The sequence below is a fragment of the Cyprinodon tularosa genome, unplaced genomic scaffold (assembly GCF_016077235.1).
Source record: "Cyprinodon tularosa strain WSP-4 unplaced genomic scaffold, ASM1607723v1 ctg845, whole genome shotgun sequence".
NCBI lineage: Eukaryota > Metazoa > Chordata > Actinopteri > Cyprinodontiformes > Cyprinodontidae > Cyprinodon > Cyprinodon tularosa.
The window spans coordinates 37,419-57,383 of record NW_024039613.1 but is presented as its reverse complement, the minus strand read 5'-3'; the positions used below and the strand labels follow the sequence as shown (position 1 = coordinate 57,383).

The following is a 19,965-nucleotide window of genomic DNA, read 5'->3' as shown; positions in this document are numbered from 1 at the left end:
CATGAGGCAAAGGACAAAAGGGCGGATTTGAACCCGGGCGGCCATGACGAGGACTAAGGCCTCTGTCATGTGCTAACTAGGGCTAAAACAATTAATCAGATTAATCAATTACTTAAATACTCATTAACTGATTTTTTTTACCAATTAATGGTTAACTGGAGTTTACCTTCAGTAGCAATTAAAAACATTCAGAATTTATCTGTCAATCTGCTCTATAATCCAGAAGTCCTCAAGTGGAAAAAGTTTCAGTTGGTTTAATCTAGTGAAAATTATTCTTCAATTCTTCAGGAAATATTTGCAATCCAATTATTAATGGATTAATTGAAAAAAAAAAATAAACAGATTAATTGATTTAAAAAATACTCGTTAGTTGCAGGCCTGGCGCTAGCTACAGCGCCACAGAAGCGCTAGCCTCAGCGCCACAGAAGCGCTAGCTACAGCGCCACAGAAGCGCTAGCCTCAGCGCCACAGAAGCGCTAGCTACTGCGCCACAGAAGTGTTAGCTACAGCGCCACAGAAGCGCTAGCTACAGCGCCACAGAAGCGCTAGCTACAGCGCCACAGAAGGGCTAGCTACAGCGCCACAGAAGCGCTAGCCTCAGCGCCACAGAAGCGCTAGCTACAGCGCCACAGAAGCGCTAGCTACAGCGCCACAGAAGGGCTAGCTACAGCGCCACAGAAGCGCTAGCCTCAGCGCCACAGAAGCGCTAGCTACTGCGCCACAGAAGCGCGTCTAGTGATAGTTTTAATTAAACTATAAACAATCACCTGAAACTTTGAAAAAATATATATAACAAAAAACTATGAACCTAGTTTTTTTCTTAGTGGCTGCTGTAAGTAGTGTGTTTCTCTTTCAGCTTTTTTAGAGTCCATGTGCCATAGCTCTACGTAACTATTCCATTAAGGCTGTTTCACCCCCAGAGAGTTAAACAGCCGAAACCAGGACCCAGTGGGACCTGATCCCAATGGGACCAGATCCCAGTGAAACCAGGACCCAGTGAAACCAGATCCCAGTGAAACCAGATCCCAGCGAAACCAGATTCCAGTCAAACCAGATCCCAGTGGGACCAGATCCCAGTGAAACCAGATCCCAGTGAAACCAGATCCCAGCGAAACCAGATTCCAGTCAAACCAGATCCCAGCGGGACCAGATCCCAGTGAAACCAGATCCCAGTGGGACCAGATCCCAGTGAAACCAGATCCCAGTGAAACCAGATCCCAGCGAAACCAGATTCCAGTCAAACCAGATCCCAGCGGGACCAGATCCCAGTGAAACCAGATCCCAGCGAAACCAGATTCCAGTCAAACCAGATCCCAGCGGGACCAGATCCCAGTGAAACCAGATCCCAGTGGGACCAGGTCCCAGCGAAACCAGATCCAAGCGGGACCAGATCCCAGCGGGACCAGATCCTAGTGAAAACCGATCCCAGCTGATGAGCAAAGCTGCTGAGGACCTTAACCCTTAATCTAGTCTGAAATAAAGACCATTTATTGACCTCTGTTGACCCCTGATTACTGATGATTTGCTAAAATGAGATGTTTACTATCTGGATTCAGGCAATGGGTAAAAATGTTTCATTAAGAAAGACGACTTCTGTTGCATTCTAACAGTGCATGACCCCACCCCCCCTGTTTACACCCCACCACCAACAAGAAAAGCCGTTGGGCAGCGAGTCCTGCAGGACGGAGGCTCTGATGTCCAGGCTGCTGACTGGATGTGGACGTAATGGGACTCGCTGTGACCGGAGGGACGGACTTGGACCAGGAGCCGTCAGCGATGTCTCCTGAAATCAGGCCTGAGGTTGATGGTTTGAAATCTTCATCGTTTCAAGAGAGAAACACCAGAAATAAGCAGTTTGATCGTTGCTTCGCTTGGAGCGTCACAGTTTCACATTCATGGATGAAGGATTCTGTTTCTATGATTAGAAAACTTTAACCTGAGGCTGCATGATGCAGAGAAAAGCTCTCAGAGCAAAACGCAGACATGGATCATCCCCACTACTCTGCTCAATCATCTCACCGTCCCACCACTCCCTCTAAAAGCATCGCAGCTTTTTATGTCGACTTCAGAGCATCCAAACAAATGTGGCATTTATGCTGATTAAAGATCAATTAAACTAAAAGCTACACAGATGATTAGCTTGATGCTGTAGAGTCTGTTTGCTGCTTAATGAATATGGAAACAGACACATTAGCTCTGGTCTTCAGGCTCATATTTCAGCAAAGAGACGCTCGCTGAACGGAGGAGCCAACATTTCTACTTCATCAGGTAATTGACCCCAATTTCACTGCCGCACCTGAAGAAGTGTAGATCTAGAGCCGTTAGAACAGACAGATGCTAATTACACAGCTGCACTCACACAGGGCGACTGCTTCCTGCACAGATCAATTCACACATTTCCACTAAGAGGTAGAATAACCATCAATAAACAGGAGCAGCAGAGGAGCTAGAACACATAGATGCTACAGCAGATGGTGGAGGAAGAGATCGAACGACAAGACCACAGAGAAAATCAATCCACCCAAAAATGGACACCAGGAAAACCCCAGAGAGTGAAACAGCCTGACCCAGTGAAACCAGGACCCAGCAGGACCAGGACCCAGCGGGACCAGATCCCAGCCGGACCAGATCCCAGCGGGACCAGATCCCAGCGGGACCAGATCCCAGCAGGACCAGATCCCAGCCGGACCAGATCCCAGCGGGACCAGATCCCAGCAGGACCAGATCCCAGCCGGACCAGATCCCAGCGGGACCAGATCCCAGCCGGACCAGATCCCAGCGGGACCAGATCCCAGCGGGACCAGATCCCAGCCGGACCAGATCCCAGCCGGACCAGATCCCAGCGGGACCAGATCCCAGCAGGACCAGATCCCAGCGGGACCAGATCCCAGCAGGACCAGATCCCAGCGGGACCAGATCCCAGCGGGACCAGATCCCAGCGGGACCAGGACCCAGCGGGACCAGATCCCAGCGGGACCAGATCCCAGCGGGACCAGATCCCAGCGGGACCAGATCCCAGCAGGACCAGATCCCAGCCGGACCAGATCCCAGCGGGACCAGATCCCAGCCGGACCAGATCCCAGCCGGACCAGATCCCAGCGGGACCAGATCCCAGCAGGACCAGATCCCAGCCGGACCAGATCCCAGCGGGACCAGATCCCAGCCGGACCAGATCCCAGCGGGAACAGATCCCGGCGGGACCAGATCCCAGCGGGACCAGATCCCAGCGGGACCAGATCCCAGCCGGACCAGATCCCAGCGGGACCAGATCCCAGCAGGACCAGATCCCAGCGGGACCAGATCCCAGCAGGACCAGATCCCAGCGGGACCAGATCCCAGCGGGACCAGATCCCAGCGGGACCAGGACCCAGCGGGACCAGATCCCAGCGGGACCAGGACCCAGCGGGACCAGATCCCAGCGGGACCAGATCCCAGCGGGACCAGATCCCAGCGGGACCAGATCCCAGCCGGACCAGATCCCAGCGGGACCAGATCCCAGCCGGACCAGATCCCAGCCGGACCAGATCCCAGCGGGACCAGGACCCAGCGGGACCAGATCCCAGCGGGACCAGATCCCAGCGGGACCAGATCCCAGCCGGACCAGATCCCAGCGGGACCAGATCCCAGCCGGACCAGATCCCAGCCGGACCAGATCCCAGCGGGACCAGATCCCAGCCGGACCAGATCCCAGCCGGACCAGATCCCAGCGGGACCAGATCCCAGCGGGACCAGATCCCAGCGGGACCAGATCCCAGCAGGACCAGATCCCAGCCGGACCAGATCCCAGCGGGACCAGATCCCAGCAGGACCAGATCCCAGCAGGACCAGATCCCAGCGGGACCAGATCCCAGCCGGACCAGATCCCAGCGGGACCAGATCCCAGCCGGACCAGATCCCAGCGGGACCAGATCCCAGCAGGACCAGATCCCAGCCGGACCAGATCCCAGCGGGACCAGATCCCAGCCGGACCAGATCCCAGCGGGACCAGATCCCAGCGGGACCAGATCCCAGCAGGACCAGATCCCAGCGGGACCAGATCCCAGCAGGACCAGATCCCAGCCGGACGAGATCCCAGCGGGACCAGATCCCAGCCGGACCAGATCCCAGCGGGACCAGATCCCAGCAGGACCAGATCCCAGCCGGACCAGATCCCAGCGGGACCAGATCCCAGCAGGACCAGATCCCAGCAGGACCAGATCCCAGCGGGACCAGATCCCAGCCGGACCAGATCCCAGCGGGACCAGATCCCAGCGGGACCAGATCCCAGCAGGACCAGATCCCAGCCGGACCAGATCCCAGCGGGACCAGATCCCAGCAGGACCAGATCCCAGCAGGACCAGATCCCAGCGGGACCAGATCCCAGCCGGACCAGATCCCAGCGGGACCAGATCCCAGCAGGACCAGATCCCAGCCGGACGAGATCCCAGCGGGACCAGATCCCAGCCGGACCAGATCCCAGCGGGACCAGATCCCAGCAGGACCAGATCCCAGCCGGACCAGATCCCAGCGGGACCAGATCCCAGCAGGACCAGATCCCAGCAGGACCAGATCCCAGCGGGACCAGATCCCAGCGGGACCAGATCCCAGCAGGACCAGATCCCAGCCGGACCAGATCCCAGCGGGACCAGATCCCAGCAGGACCAGATCCCAGCAGGACCAGATCCCAGCGGGACCAGATCCCAGCAGGACCAGATCCCAGCGGGACCAGATCCCAGCAGGACCAGATCCCAGCAGGACCAGATCCCAGCGGGACCAGATCCCAGCGGGACCAGATCCCAGCAGGACCAGATCCCAGCCGGACCAGATCCCAGCGGGACCAGATCCCAGCAGGACCAGATCCCAGCAGGACCAGATCCCAGCGGGACCAGATCCCAGCCGGACCAGATCCCAGCGGGACCAGATCCCAGCAGGACCAGATCCCAGCAGGACCAGATCCCAGCGGTTCCAGAGGAAAACCTGCAGAAACCTTTTCAGGTTTAGTGATTAGAAGCAACAGCAGCAGCAGAGTTGAGTGTTTTTCCAGCTTCTCAGCTCAGGATCGGTTATTATCTGACATCGTTCAGCCGCTCATTAATCAAACATAATTACATTTACTGCAGGACTGTGTTGGTGACAAATAGGGATCCAATTTAATTTGTTTACTTGATCAATCGTGCACATCCCTCCTCAGAGCTGCCTTTTAGTCTGACTGATGTTCTGTTGGCACCAAACTGACATGTTGAATGTTTTGTTTAATCGTAACTAAAGACCCTGAAAGGTCAAAGTTTCCATTGAAACTGAGCTCCTAGCAAGCAGAGCTAACAGCTCACAGCCTCAGAACTCAAACTCCTTCTGCTTCAGAGTCTCACTCATTCTAAGCTGCAATGATTCCTAACAGCGCCCCCTGCAGGTGAAACACCCACTGTGGTCCCATGTGGCTCATTAAGGCGGATCAGAGGCTGGAAGCGAATGGCCGCCCTGTAGGGCGCTATATGGGGCCATGCCATTTTAGAGGAGCGTCTGAACATCCAGGGGAGGAAAAAGTAGTGGACACCAAATTGGAGTCGGTCTGACGGATCACCATGCAGGTTATTATCGCCATCAAACATCCATCATAGATGAGATGTTTTCTGCCTTTGGTTGATCAACGTTCTTCACTGCCTTTTTACTGCGAGCAGAAACTATTTCCAGAAGGTTTGCTGGTTTTATCCAACTTTCAGGAACTTTCATTTGTCCTTGACTCCATCACTTAGCAGAAGCCTTGGCCTCCATCCTCCCCCCTCCATCCCATCTAGGAGAGGAACTCATTACTGTAAAAGCCTGCCCACCCTCACCCCATCCTTTCAGCTTCTGCAGCTCCCAGCATGCTTTGCTCCACTGAATGATGTCACTTAGCTGACACAGCACAATCAACCCAGAAAAAAAAAAGAAAGATTCTTCCACAGATCAAGTCCTTGAAGACAAACAGACGGAGCAGCTGGGATGGAGAGCAGAGAGCCAGAAGACACGTCATTTCTGAGGGGCGGGCGGCGAGGCGTGTAGGGTGGGCGGCAGGCGGCGAGGCGTGGAGAGCGAGACGTTACGTCAGGCTGGCGCTAACATCGACCTCAGGAACCTGAACCTGATCAGAGCTGGATCGACCTGAGGAACGGCAGCTTCTCCTCCTCCCCATGTAGGAGGCGTGGCGCTTTACCACCGAGTGTTAGCGCCACGCTTCTTTCTTCTATTTCGACAATGAAGTCGTAACATTACGCGAACAAAGTTGCAACAATTGAAATTAAATTACAAGAATAAAGTCTTAAAATTATGGGAATAAATTCCTAAAATTACGAAACAAGTCGTATTTTATGACAACTCTTCCAAGAAGCCCTTTCTTCCCTAAAATGAGGAATGTGGAGCATCATGTGAAGTTCTACTTTAACATCGGTTTGACAAATCAGGAAATCTTTTAGCAGCAGCATCAAACTGGGCAGGATGTCATCTGGTGGGCGGAGCTACAAGCTTTGCTTCTGAAACGGGTTGATGAATGATGACTTAGTAATATTACGACTTTACTCTCAAAATAAAAACATCTCTAATCTGGCCCTGATAGTCCATCACAGCGAAATGGTCTCACAATGACCTCAGACCCCTCCTTGGAAAGGTCTGAGCCTCTAGTTTCCAATGATGGCGGCCATTAGGGGGCGGGGCCTGTTGATGCATTACTCCCGCAGAGTCACACGTCAGGTGGAATTTAAAATCTCATTTTATTTGTTTAGACGGCTATAAAACAAAACGTATTTCTGAAAAAAATAATTTAGAAACATGTTTTAGGAATCTTAAACCCCCTTTGAAGGAAGTGTGCATGAAACACCATGTGACTGTGTTTGGGTCGTTTCTATAAATAGATAAACCTGAGCAGGTATCAGCTGGGCTCGGTATCAGGCCTGCAGGGCGTCATGTTTAACTTTTCCAAATCACACTACAGGATGTAAACACCTTTGATCACAAGTGGATTAATGGCCGTTTCTCACTAGGTGAACTTGTGCATCTTCGTGTTCTAGTGAATCGTCATCATCCTCAGCCCTCCTAGAACAGCAGACTGTGAACAGACAAAGCCCGATGTAGTTCTGGCCCCTCCCTCTTTACCCAGCATGCATCAAAGCAGACCTGTCCGTTCTACAGACTGACAGCTGTCCCAGCATGCACTGCAGCAGCAGCAGCTTCCAGGTTAGCGCTCAGAGAGCTCAGAGGATTAAGATAAAAGTTCTCTTTTCTGTTGTCATATTTTTGTAGAATAAACCAGTAAAGTTTGTGAAGCTAAAACAAGCAGCTTTAGCTTCAGTCTGAAGGTCTCAGCGGCGTTGGTTCTGCCACAGCGGCGTTGGTTCTGCTGTCAGCGGCGTTGGTTCTGTCTCAGCGGCGTTGGTTCTGCTGTCAGCGGCGTTGGTTCTGTCTCAGCGGCGTCCTCTGGCCTCCATGTGGAGCTGCGGATGGTTGCCTGTGACTGTGTGATACTATGCATGTCTGAGGATGTTCTAACAGCATGTTGGAGTCGCTGGTCCAGGCGGCGGCAGAAGCAGAGCATAAATAAGCCTCTGAGGAACATCGCAGCAGCTGGAGGCACCAGTGATAAAGATGCAGCCGTCACTGCAAACAGAACTCACTAAAGATAACAAACACAACCTCACGCTGGAGATAGGAGGCTCAGTCACTGAGGTACGCTCTGAAAAAACCAGACAATAGAGGCTCCAAAGTTCCCGCAAACACCCACAGACACTAAACAAGCAGCCATCTTTTCCGCTACATCATAATTTCAGCCCCTTCCTCCCCGACGCAGCAGCAGATTCAAGGGAAAGGGAAATATTTCTGCTAAATTAGTCATGCTAATTACAGAGCAGCTCTCAGGGGAGAGAAGGCGCTAAATGGCTTTTAATTCCTCTCGCCTGGAAAGAGATGTGGGAAGAGACAGAGGAGGCAGCAAGCGCTGAGAAACGGCAGAAAAAAAGGAAACATTGAAGCAACAGAGCGGCGGCATTAAAGCCAGCAACTAAACTCTGGGGGGGAGGCGTCTTATCGGGGCCCGGGGCCCCCGGCCAGCACGAGAAGTTCACTTTAAGTCAGGCTTAGTGTCCAGTACTGATAAGGAGGATGGAGCCGACAGCAGATTAATCATCAGGTCACATGACTATAACCCCCACCATGTTCAGGTAACAAACGGACACCTTTGGTGGAAGCAGGAAGGACCTGGTTGTTCAAAACACCCAGAGCAGGCGCCATCTTTAATGGCAGCGTCTAATCAGAAGGTCCATCGTTGGACATGTCCATGATGGACGGCAGGAGACACCGGAGCAAAACTAAAACAAACATGGCGTCTCCATCCATGACGGATTCTGTTGCACCTTAGATGCAATAAAGGCAGCAAACAGAGATCCTTCTCAGACCTTCTGCGTCTACATCTCCTCGTCTAACGCCGTCTAGTCTCAGTTATTCCGCTGCACAATATAGACTCCAGACTTTCCTCTCATCGCATCATGTCCATCGCAGACCTTCGCCTTAAAGCTACAGCCTCTTATTCCTCATTCTGTTCATAGACTCCCTCCATCTTTAAAGACTGAGGGAATGTTTTTCATTAAAGGATTTCAGTTTAAGATAAAAGAAAATATTTAAAAATCCTGCTTTTAGCTGCAATGGTAGCTACTGCTTTATATTGAGAACCCTTTGCTAAATAAATGTCATATTATCCGCCGTGTTTTAAGGATGCGCTGCTTTGGTTTGTCCTGATGTTACGCTGCAAACTTTGCTCAGATTAACTTCAAATGTAGAAACCTGCCGGCAGAATATGTTGGCTTTTATTATCCTGCTGCCTGCAGTTTGTAGCACAGACCTGAAAAACGCTAATGCTGCGTTCACACCGGGGGCAGCTGGCGCGACAGAAGCAGCGAGTTTACATGCAAAGTCAATGGTTGACGCGTGTCAAGGCGCAGCAAAAGGTCCTGCGGCGCGTTTCGAGCAGCAAGCGCAGCGCGTCTGAGCAGCTGAAGCAGCGCGTCGGGCGCGTTTTGGCATCTGACGCGCGTGACGCGCCGCAAACGCGTTGCTGCTCGAGATGGAAAAATTGAATTTTTGCTGCTCGACGCGCCGCGTCAACCAATCAGAGAAGCTGATCTGGGAGCTGGCTGGGAGAGAGACACAGCGCTGATGACACAGACCGCTCTGATTACTCCTCTTAAACAGTTTATTAACGCATAATTAACTTAAAATATATACATCTGCCGGCAGAATATGTTCGCTTTTATTATTGTGGTGCCTGCAGATCGGATTATTTAGATGAAAAACACCTACCAGCCGCCGCGGTAAACCGCGAGGAGGCGACCCGCCAGAGGCTGTTGATGAATGGATTCCTTCTGTCGGCGCACCGCCGGTATGTGGGGGTCTGAGCGGCTCCGACAGAAATAATATTGGGAGGCAGGATGGTAATCTGGATGAACTGACTGCACTGATTACGTTTTCAGGTGTATTTTCTCACTTAAAAACATATTAAAACTACTTTATTCCCACTGATCACAGCAAATATAGCTGCAAGGCAGAGAAAGGATAGTGAAGCTCCGCCCAACGCGCGTCAGAGCCACTTTTGGACCGCGCAGGCAGAGCAGCAAAGCTGCTTCAGCCGCGCGTCAGAACTAACTGGTACAAGCAGCAAAAATGAAGCAGCAGATGCGATTTTGCTGCTTTTGCTGTGTCCGGTGTGAACGCAGCATAACATCTACTTCCAGCCGCCACCAACAGGAGGGGAAAACCCTGGAGAGGCGAGCGGGCCTGAGGCAGCTGCTGCTGGGGATTCCCAGTGACAGCGCAGCGCCGGTATGTGGGGGTCTGAGCGGCTCCCACAGAGAAATAATCTTTGAAGGCAGGATGGTAATCTGGATGAACTGACTGCACAGACCATGTTTTCAGGAGGACTTTCTCACTTCAACATAGATTCTAACTACTTTCTACCTGCTGATCACAGCTAATATAGCAAAGCTGCTCTCTGGCATCGAACACAGGAGCAGCAGAAGCATCTGGACTCACTTTACTGGACGTCTGAGCTTAGTGAGGATCAGAGATGAAGCAGCAGGAGCTCCTCTGATGGCTTTCAGTCTGAAGGAAGCATCAGAGTCTCTGATTGGTTGAATTAATCTATAAAACATAATATAGTTCCTAAAAACCTCCACCGCTACTGAAGCTCAGATGCTTCCAATAATCAGGACTAAAGTAGAGTTGGAACAGAGACATAGACAGGTATGGGGCATTGCAGGCTAACAAAGAAGCCAAACGACCCCCATTCCAAAGGGGGGGACCCGTTCATCCGTTTCTATTTGCATGTTTTCTAAACTAAAACCAGGCTTTGTTGGGCTGCTGGATAAAACCTGGAACTAAACGCTATTTCTGACATTTTGGATTGAAAAATCTTCCTGGATGGAAGAGAAACGTCTTCAAACTTGGAAACAAAGTCCAGAGGATTGATTTAACTTTTTTTAAATTGGAACAAGGAATAAAAGTTGGCAGCATTCCACCTCAAAATGCAGGAAATAATGTTTAGAGTCTAAATTTCAACATTTTCCAGGGAGGGATCCCCTCAGACCCCCCACCCCAAGCCACAAACAGCCTAATAAGATCCATCATGGTGGACAGCTAATGGACGCCATCATCACGTCAGTTTTATTTAAGGAAGCATTTTCATTCCAGCAGATTAAAGGCTGCTTTATGACCGTGTGTTTTGTGACTGTAAATGTATTTTTATTTAAATTGTAATTCTGTGAAGCACTTTGTGACCTCTGTGTCTGGAAAGCTGCTATACTAATAAACATTCCAGCTGACCTGTGTTAGATCCTGGATGGCTGCTGCAGCAGCCGGTAAAGTCTCTGTTTAGAGACAATAGATCAGTCTCCTCTGTCTGGTTTACAGTTTAACAGAAAACGGCTCCAGGTTTAATGAGAATAACTGAACTTTATTCATCTCACATCTCTGCATTTAACTCCTCCCCTTGGGGAGCGGCGGGCCGCCATGGTGCGGCGCCTGAGGAGCAGGGTTGGGTGAAGGGTCTGGCTCAGGGACCCAGAGTGGCAGTCTGTGGGAGTGGAACTCTGAACATCTATGAACCAAAGCTCTATGCTCTGACCACTAGGCCGCCACTCCATCACAGCAGAGACTGAAGAATAACTGAGAATAAATGATTTGAGTGAAGAAAGAAACAAACAGAAATTAGATTCTAGATGTGCAGAAGCAGGTAAAAGAGCAGCAAAAGGCAGAGCTTTGATATTATTAACAGAATAATGATTCTCCTCCGTTACAGTGAGCTGATCAGTCGTCATTCCTCTGCTCGCTGAGGCCATCAGGGCGTCCATGCGTGCTCCACGCCGCCATCCTGCTTCGCTGCTTCAGCTACGCATCAGAATAAAGCATTTAGTGAGGCGTCAGCCGCCGCCGTTCAGGCAGAACCGGCACTGCTGGACCTTCATTAATCCAATGAAGTTCTGGACAATCCACCTGAGCGGCCATTTCCTGGGTGCATCAGTCAAAGGAGCGCCGCCGCTGTTAAAGCGCCGCCGCATCCAGACAGATAAGGACGTCTGTTTTATCACATCCAACATGCTTTAAAGCTTTGAGCCTCAGCAGTCAATCAACTAGATTTGATTTCAGTTCAAAGTCTTTATACTAGAAGCTGAAAGGAAATTAAATTGTTTTCTAGATTTTATAAGGAAACAGAAGTTATACAAAAAGTTTAAAGCAACGTTCTGATTAGAAATGGAGCCCAGGCAGAAGTTTGACTGAATAAACTGATCATTCACCTCTGAAATCAGCCAATCAGCTTTGAACCACGCCTCCACGACAGCCAATCAGCATCCAGAGTTCATCCAACAAGGTCTTCAATCACCTCTCATAGAAACCGCCCAAAGCTCAGAGAGCGTTATGACTCCAGTATCAGCTCACCCAGTCCGCTGGATCTCCCCATAAAGCTCAGCAGACCGTCTCTCCAACCAGCAGTCTACAGACTGACCAACTCCATCTATCTCCACTCCATCCAGCAGTCTACAGACTGACCAACTCCATCTATCTCCACTCCATCCAGCAGTCTACAGACTGACCAACTCCATCTATCTCCACTCCAACCAGCAGTCTACAGACTGACCAACTCCATCTATCTCCACTCCAACCAGCAGTCTACAGACTGACCAACTCCATCTATCTCCACTCCAACCAGCAGTCTACAGACTGACCAACTCCATCTATCTCCACTCCAACCAGCAGTCTACAGACTGACCAACTCCATCTATCTCTACTCCATCCAGCAGTCTACAGACTGACCAACTCCATCTATCTCCACTCCAACCAGCAGTCTACAGACTGACCAACTCCATCTATCTCCACTCAACCAGCAGTCTACAGACTGACCAACTCCATCTATCTCCACTCCAACCAGCAGTCTACAGACTGACCAACTCCATCTATCTCCATTCAACCAGCAGTCTACAGACTGACCAACTCCATCTATCTCCACTCAACCAGCAGTCTACAGACTGACCAACTCCATCTATCTCCACTCCAACCAGCAGTCTACAGACTGACCAACTCCATCTATCTCCATTCAACCAGCAGTCTACAGACTGACCAACTCCATCTATCTCCACTCCAACCAGCAGTCTACAGACTGACCAGCTCCATCTATCTCCACTCCAACCAGCAGTCTACAGACTGACCAACTCCATCTATCTCCACTCCAACCAGCAGTCTACAGACTGACCACCTCCATCTATCTCCACTCCAACCAGCAGTCTACAGACTGACCAACTCCATCTATCTCCACTCCAACCAGCAGTCTACAGACTGACCAGCTCCATCTATCTCCACTCCAACCAGCAGTCTACAGACTGACCAACTCCATCTATCTCCACTCCAACCAGCAGTCTACAGACTGACCAACTCCATCTATCTCCATTCAACCAGCAGTCTACAGACTGACCAACTCCATCTATCTCCACTCCAACCAGCAGTCTACAGACTGACCACCTCCATCTATCTCCACTCCAACCAGCAGTCTACAGACTGACCAACTCCATCTATCTCCACTCCAACCAGCAGTCTACAGACTGACCAACTCCATCTATCTCCACTCCAACCAGCAGTCTACAGACTGACCAACTCCATCTATCTCCACTCCAACCAGCAGTCTACAGACTGACCAACTCCATCTATCTCCACTCCAACCAGCAGTCTACAGACTGACCAACTCCATCTATCTCCACTCCAACCAGCAGTCTACAGACTGACCAACTCCATCTATCTCCACTCCAACCAGCAGTCTACAGACTGACCAACTCCATCTATCTCCACTCCAACCAGCAGTCTACAGACTGACCAACTCCATCTATCTCCACTCCAACCAGCAGTCTACAGACTGACCAACTCCATCTATCTCCACTCCAACCAGCAGTCTACAGACTGACCAACTCCATCTATCTCCACTCCAACCAGCAGTCTACAGACTGACCAACTTCATCTATCTCCACTCCAACCAGCAGTCTACAGACTGACCAACTCCATCTATCTCCATTCAACCAGCAGTCTACAGACTGACCAACTCCATCTATCTCCACTCCAACCAGCAGTCTACAGACTGACCAACTCCATCTATCTCCACTCCAACCAGCAGTCTACAGACTGACCAACTCCATCTATCTCCACTCCAACCAGCAGTCTACAGACTGACCAACTCCATCTATCTCCATTCAACCAGCAGTCTACAGACTGACCAACTCCATCTATCTCCACTCCAACCAGCAGTCTACAGACTGACCAAATCCATCTATCTCCACTCCAACCAGCAGTCTACAGACTGACCAACTCCATCTATCTCCACTCCAACCAGCAGTCTACAGACTGACCAACTCCATCTATCTCCATTCAACCAGCAGTCTACAGACTGACCAACTCCATCTATCTCCACTCCAACCAGCAGTCTACAGACTGACCAACTCCATCTATCTCCACTCCAACCAGCAGTCTACAGACTGACCAACTCCATCTATCTCCACTCCAACCAGCAGTCTACAGACTGACCAACTCCATCTATCTCCACTCCAACCAGCAGTCTACAGACTGACCAACTCCATCTATCTCCACTCCAACCAGCAGTCTACAGACTGACCAACTCCATCTATCTCCACTCCAACCAGCAGTCTACAGACTGACCAACTCCATCTATCTCCACTCCAACCAGCAGTCTACAGACTGACCAACTCCATCTATCTCCACTCCAACCAGCAGTCTACAGACTGACCAACTTCATCTATCTCCACTCCAACCAGCAGTCTACAGACTGACCAACTCCATCTATCTCCATTCAACCAGCAGTCTACAGACTGACCAACTCCATCTATCTCCACTCCAACCAGCAGTCTACAGACTGACCAACTCCATCTATCTCCACTCCAACCAGCAGTCTACAGACTGACCAACTCCATCTATCTCCACTCCACCAGCAGTCTACAGACTGACCAACTCCATCCATCTCTACTCCAACCAGCAGTCTACAGACTGACCAACTCCATCTATCTCCACTCCAACCAGCAGTCTACAGACTGACCAACTCCATCTATCTCCACTCCAACCAGCAGTCTACAGACTGACCAACTCCATCTATCTCCACTCCAACCAGCAGTCTACAGACTGACCAGCTCCATCTATCTCCACTCCAACCAGCAGTCTACAGACTGACCAACTCCATCTATCTCCATTCAACCAGCAGTCTACAGACTGACCAACTCATTCTATCTCCACTCCAACCAGCAGTCTACAGACTGACCAACTCCATCTATCTCCACTCCAACCAGCAGTCTACAGACTGACCAACTCCATCTATCTCCACTCCAACCAGCAGTCTACAGACTGACCAACTCCATCTATCTCCACTCCAACCAGCAGTCTACAGACTGACCAACTCCATCTATCTCCACTCCAACCAGCAGTCTACAGACTGACCAACTCCATCCATTTCCACTCCAACCAGCAGTCTACAGACTGACCAACTCCATCTATCTCCACTCCAACCAGCAGTCTACAGACTGACCAACTCCATCTATCTCCACTCCAACCAGCAGTCTACAGACTGACCAACTCCATCTATCTCCACTCCAACCAGCAGTCTACAGACTGACCAACTCCATCTATCTCCACTCCAACCAGCAGTCTACAGACTGACCAACTCCATCTATCTCCACTCCAACCAGCAGTCTACAGACTGACCAACTCCATCTATCTCCACTCCAACCAGCAGTCTACAGACTGACCAGCTCCATCTATCTCCACTCCAACCAGCAGTCTACAGACTGACCAACTCCATCTATCTCCACTCCAACCAGCAGTCTACAGACTGACCAACTCCATCTATCTCCACTCCAACCAGCAGTCTACAGACTGACCAACTCCATCTATCTCCATTCAACCAGCAGTCTACAGACTGACCAACTCCATCTATCTCCACTCCAACCAGCAGTCTACAGACTGACCAACTCCATCTATCTCCACTCCAACCAGCAGTCTACAGACTGACCAACTCCATCTATCTCCACTCCAACCAGCAGTCTACAGACTGACCAACTCCATCTATCTCCACTCCAACCAGCAGTCTACAGACTGACCAACTCCATCTATCTCCACTCCAACCAGCAGTCTACAGACTGATCAACTCCATCTATCTCCACTCCAACCAGCAGTCTACAGACTGACCAACTCCATCTATCTCCACTCCAACCAGCAGTCTACAGACTGACCAACTCCATCCATTTCCACTCCAACCAGCAGTCTACAGACTGACCAACTCCATCTATCTCCACTCCAACCAGCAGTCTACAGACTGACCAACTCCATCTATCTCCACTCCAACCAGCAGTCTACAGACTGACCAACTCCATCTATCTCCACTCCAACCAGCAGTCTACAGACTGACCAACTCCATCTATCTCCACTCCAACCAGCAGTCTACAGACTGACCAACTCCATCTATCTCCACTCCAACCAGCAGTCTACAGACTGACCAGCTCCATCTATCTCCACTCCAACCAGCAGTCTACAGACTGACCAACTCCATCTATCTCCACTCCAACCAGCAGTCTACAGACTGACCAACTCCATCTATCTCCACTCCAACCAGCAGTCTACAGACTGACCAACTCCATCTATCTCCATTCAACCAGCAGTCTACAGACTGACCAACTCCATCTATCTCCACTCCAACCAGCAGTCTACAGACTGACCAACTCCATCTATCTCCACTCCAACCAGCAGTCTACAGACTGACCAACTCCATCTATCTCCACTCCAACCAGCAGTCTACAGACTGACCAACTCCATCTATCTCCACTCCAACCAGCAGTCTACAGACTGACCAACTCCATCCATTTCCACTCCAACCAGCAGTCTACAGACTGACCAACTCCATCTATCTCCACTCCAACCAGCAGTCTACAGACTGACCAACTCCATCTATCTCCACTCCAACCAGCAGTCTACAGACTGATCAACTCCATCTATCTCCACTCCAACCAGCAGTCTACAGACTGACCAACTCCATCTATCTCCACTCCAACCAGCAGTCTACAGACTGACCAACTCCATCTATCTCCACTCCAACCAGCAGTCTACAGACTGACCAGCTCCATCTATCTCCACTCCAACCAGCAGTCTACAGACTGACCAACTCCATCTATCTCCACTCCAACCAGCAGTCTACAGACTGACCAACTCCATCTATCTCCACTCCAACCAGCAGTCTACAGACTGACCAACTCCATCTATCTCCATTCAACCAGCAGTCTACAGACTGACCAACTCCATCTATCTCCACTCCAACCAGCAGTCTACAGACTGACCAACTCCATCTATCTCCACTCCAACCAGCAGTCTACAGACTGACCAACTCCATCTATCTCCACTCCAACCAGCAGTCTACAGACTGACCAACTCCATCTATCTCCACTCCAACCAGCAGTCTACAGACTGACCAACTCCATCTATCTCCACTCCAACCAGCAGTCTACAGACTGACCAACTCCATCCATCTCCACTCCTCCACCAGTTTCAGGCCTGGGGGGGATCAGCCCTGTTCTTTACTCCTGTTCCTGCATGTCTATCAAATTTCTGCGCCAAAGATTAAAGTAATTTATCAATAAAATTCTTATTGTCTTTTTTTTTCTTGAGTTTTTCAGATTGAAATAATAACAGAAAACTGATGAATTTTTTTGACAAATCAGAAATGACCCATAAATATTAATTCCCACCCTGAGCTATGGGAGCTTCAGATAGAGCTGCTGTTATAGATCAGTCTCTGCCTGAGTGAAAACCATCAGCTTAGCTAGATTCAACCTCTAACTGTCAACTAACTGTTTTAGATCTTTTAAAGCTTTATATTGGAGTTTTCATTGCTCTTATTTGTGTTATTCTAGATTTTTCGGTTGTATTTGCGTTCTTATGTATTCCTTGTTTGCCCTTTACTGCCCCCTAGTTTCAGTCTCCTCCCCCTACCTCCCTTCTAGATGCTTCCATCCACACCTGCTCCATATCAGCTGAGCAGAGATAATCCAATCAGGGAGCAGAAATCATTTTCATCTCCGAGCATCGATACGCATCATCGCTCCGGTTCAGCCTCATAGTTTATTCATCCTGCGGAGGCTGCAGCTCCGGATGCTTTATGCTTCTAATCAGCATCCCAGGCCTAAACACTGAGAGCAAGGGGGGGGGGTGTCCTGGAGGAGTACCTGAAGTTAGGCGCCGAGGCCCATTCCAGGGCGAGGCACGCCAAGTCCACGGCGGCGTAGACCAGCAGGAAGAAGATGGTCACAATGCTGGCGATGGTGTTGAGCTTCCCTGAAAACAGCACCAGCTGCGGATGAAGGAAGAGCAGAACGACGTTAGAGGATTCAGCTTCACGCACAGAAACACCTGGAGTGAAAAAGTCATTAAGTTCATCCTTTTCATTTAATGCATTTTAAACTGATAAAGTTGCCTCAGAATATTGCAGAAGTTGCTCTAGTTTGATTCAGATCAAACAGAAAAAGATTGAACAGTTTTACAGCCTCTGGTGCGTCATGGCAACACGCCGACCTGCTGACCTGCATCACAAGCAGCCTCTGATCAAACAGGTGAGACCAGAGATGCACAGGAAGCAGGAAGTCAGAGGTTTCACACTGCAGCCCCTCTGCTGACGGCGGCGAGCACCATCACAGCCGCCTGAAACCGCCTGACCGCCATCAGCAGGCAGCACGGGTCAGCGGTCTCAGGCAGGGAGCCGAACCATCAACTCCGCTGCAGCTGCTGTTAGCTAGCAGGAAATGTTTAGCATCATAGAGGCGATTAGAGGAAGCATCTCTGTGGATCCAGGAGGGATGCTGAACGCTGCGTTCTACGCTGGAAGAACCACAGAAGAAGAGATGCTTTGAAACGCGCAGACAAAGCTGCTGAAAGAGGGAATAAGTTCCTCTAACCATGGAGGAGATCAGGCCAACCAGAAACTCTCTGATGCACGGTGGGCGGAGCTACTCTATCCTTTCTCGGCCTGGAACAATGGCAGCTATATTAGCTGTGATCAGCGGGTAGAAAGTAGTTAGAATCTATGTTGAAGTGAGAAAGTCCTCCTGAAAACATGGTCTGTGCAGTCAGTTCATCCAGATTACCATCCTGCCTTCAAAGATTATTTCTCTGTGGGAGCCGCTCAGACCCCCACATACCGGCGCTGCGCTGTCACTGGGAATCCCCAGCAGCAGCTGCCTCAGGCCCGGGTGACTTTTTTGCAGTTTGCCGCGGCAGCTGGAAGCACCAGGATAATAAAGCGGACATGTTTTGTTGGCAGGTTTCTACATTTGAAGTTAAAGGAGAATTCCGGTTTTTAACACTTTTAGCCCATTTTCTGTAGTGTCCAGGATGCAATCGAATGATCGACACCAAAAGTTTGACAATTGGTCCTGTCTCTGCTTTTTGGCTCATTTAGAATCCCCCCCTGGCTGCTTCAGAATGGCTTCCATAGTGCATGTCCGATAATGTCCTTAAAACAACCTTAAACGTTCTTTTTTTAAAATATGCTACTCACCGGGTCGTCAGCGCTGTTCAATGACGTTCCAGAAAAAGTTTCGTAAAGAAAAAACGTTCCTGTAGTGTTTTATTTAGCATTTTGTAAATCCCATTGAGTTCTGTTGGAATAGTCAATATTCCGCTGCCACCGGAAACGGAAATGGGGCCTGTTTACACAGTTGTAGTCTTTTCGCTTCACTCTGCGTACTCCGACGTCGAGGTGCTAACGTCTCTGTTAAACACTTTAAAAAACTCTGAAAATGGAATACGAAAGGTGGATTCTTGATTCTCGACGTCGGAGTGCACAGAGTGAAGCGAAAAGACTACAACTGTGTAAACAGGCCCCATTTCCGTTTCCGGTGGCAGCGGAATATTGACTATTCCAACAGAACTCAATGGGATTTACAAAATGCTAAATAAAACACTACAGGAACGTTTTTTCTTTACGAAACTTTTTCTGGAACGTCATTGAACAGCGCTGACGACACGGTGAGTAGCATATTTAAAAAAAAGAACGTTTAAGGTTGTTTTAAGGACATTATCGGACATGCTCTATGGAAGCCATTCTGAAGCAGCCAGGGGGGGATTCTGCATGAGCCAAATAGCAGAGACAGGACCAATCGTCAAACTTTTGGTGTCGATCATTCGATTTCATCCTGGACACTACAGAAAATGGGCTAAAAGTGTTAAAAACCGGAATTCTCCTTTAATTTAGGCGTTAATAAACTGTTTCAGAGGAGTGTTCATAGCGCTCTGCATCAGCAGTGCTGCGTCTGACTCCCTGCCAGCTCCCAGATCAGCTGCTCTGATTGGTTGATGTCCAGCAGCTAAAGTTACATGTTTCCAACTCCAGCAGCTGCTGCTTCTGCTTCTTGCATTGCGCTGCAGGACCTTGTCAAC

General features: G+C 50.0%; 1 protein-coding gene across 1 annotated transcript in view; it reads right to left on the bottom strand.

The window, feature by feature from the left end:
• LOC119775033 (solute carrier family 12 member 9-like) overlaps positions 1 to 19,965 on the bottom strand; it is a gene marked incomplete at its 5' end in the record, with an annotated part of 69,760 nt that overhangs the window by 15,631 nt on the left and 34,164 nt on the right. Inside the window, one exon of the mRNA XM_038272886.1 lies at positions 17,757 to 17,881. Coding sequence (XP_038128814.1) covers positions 17,757 to 17,881 — 125 coding nt within the window. The remainder of the gene's footprint in view (positions 1 to 17,756; positions 17,882 to 19,965) is intronic.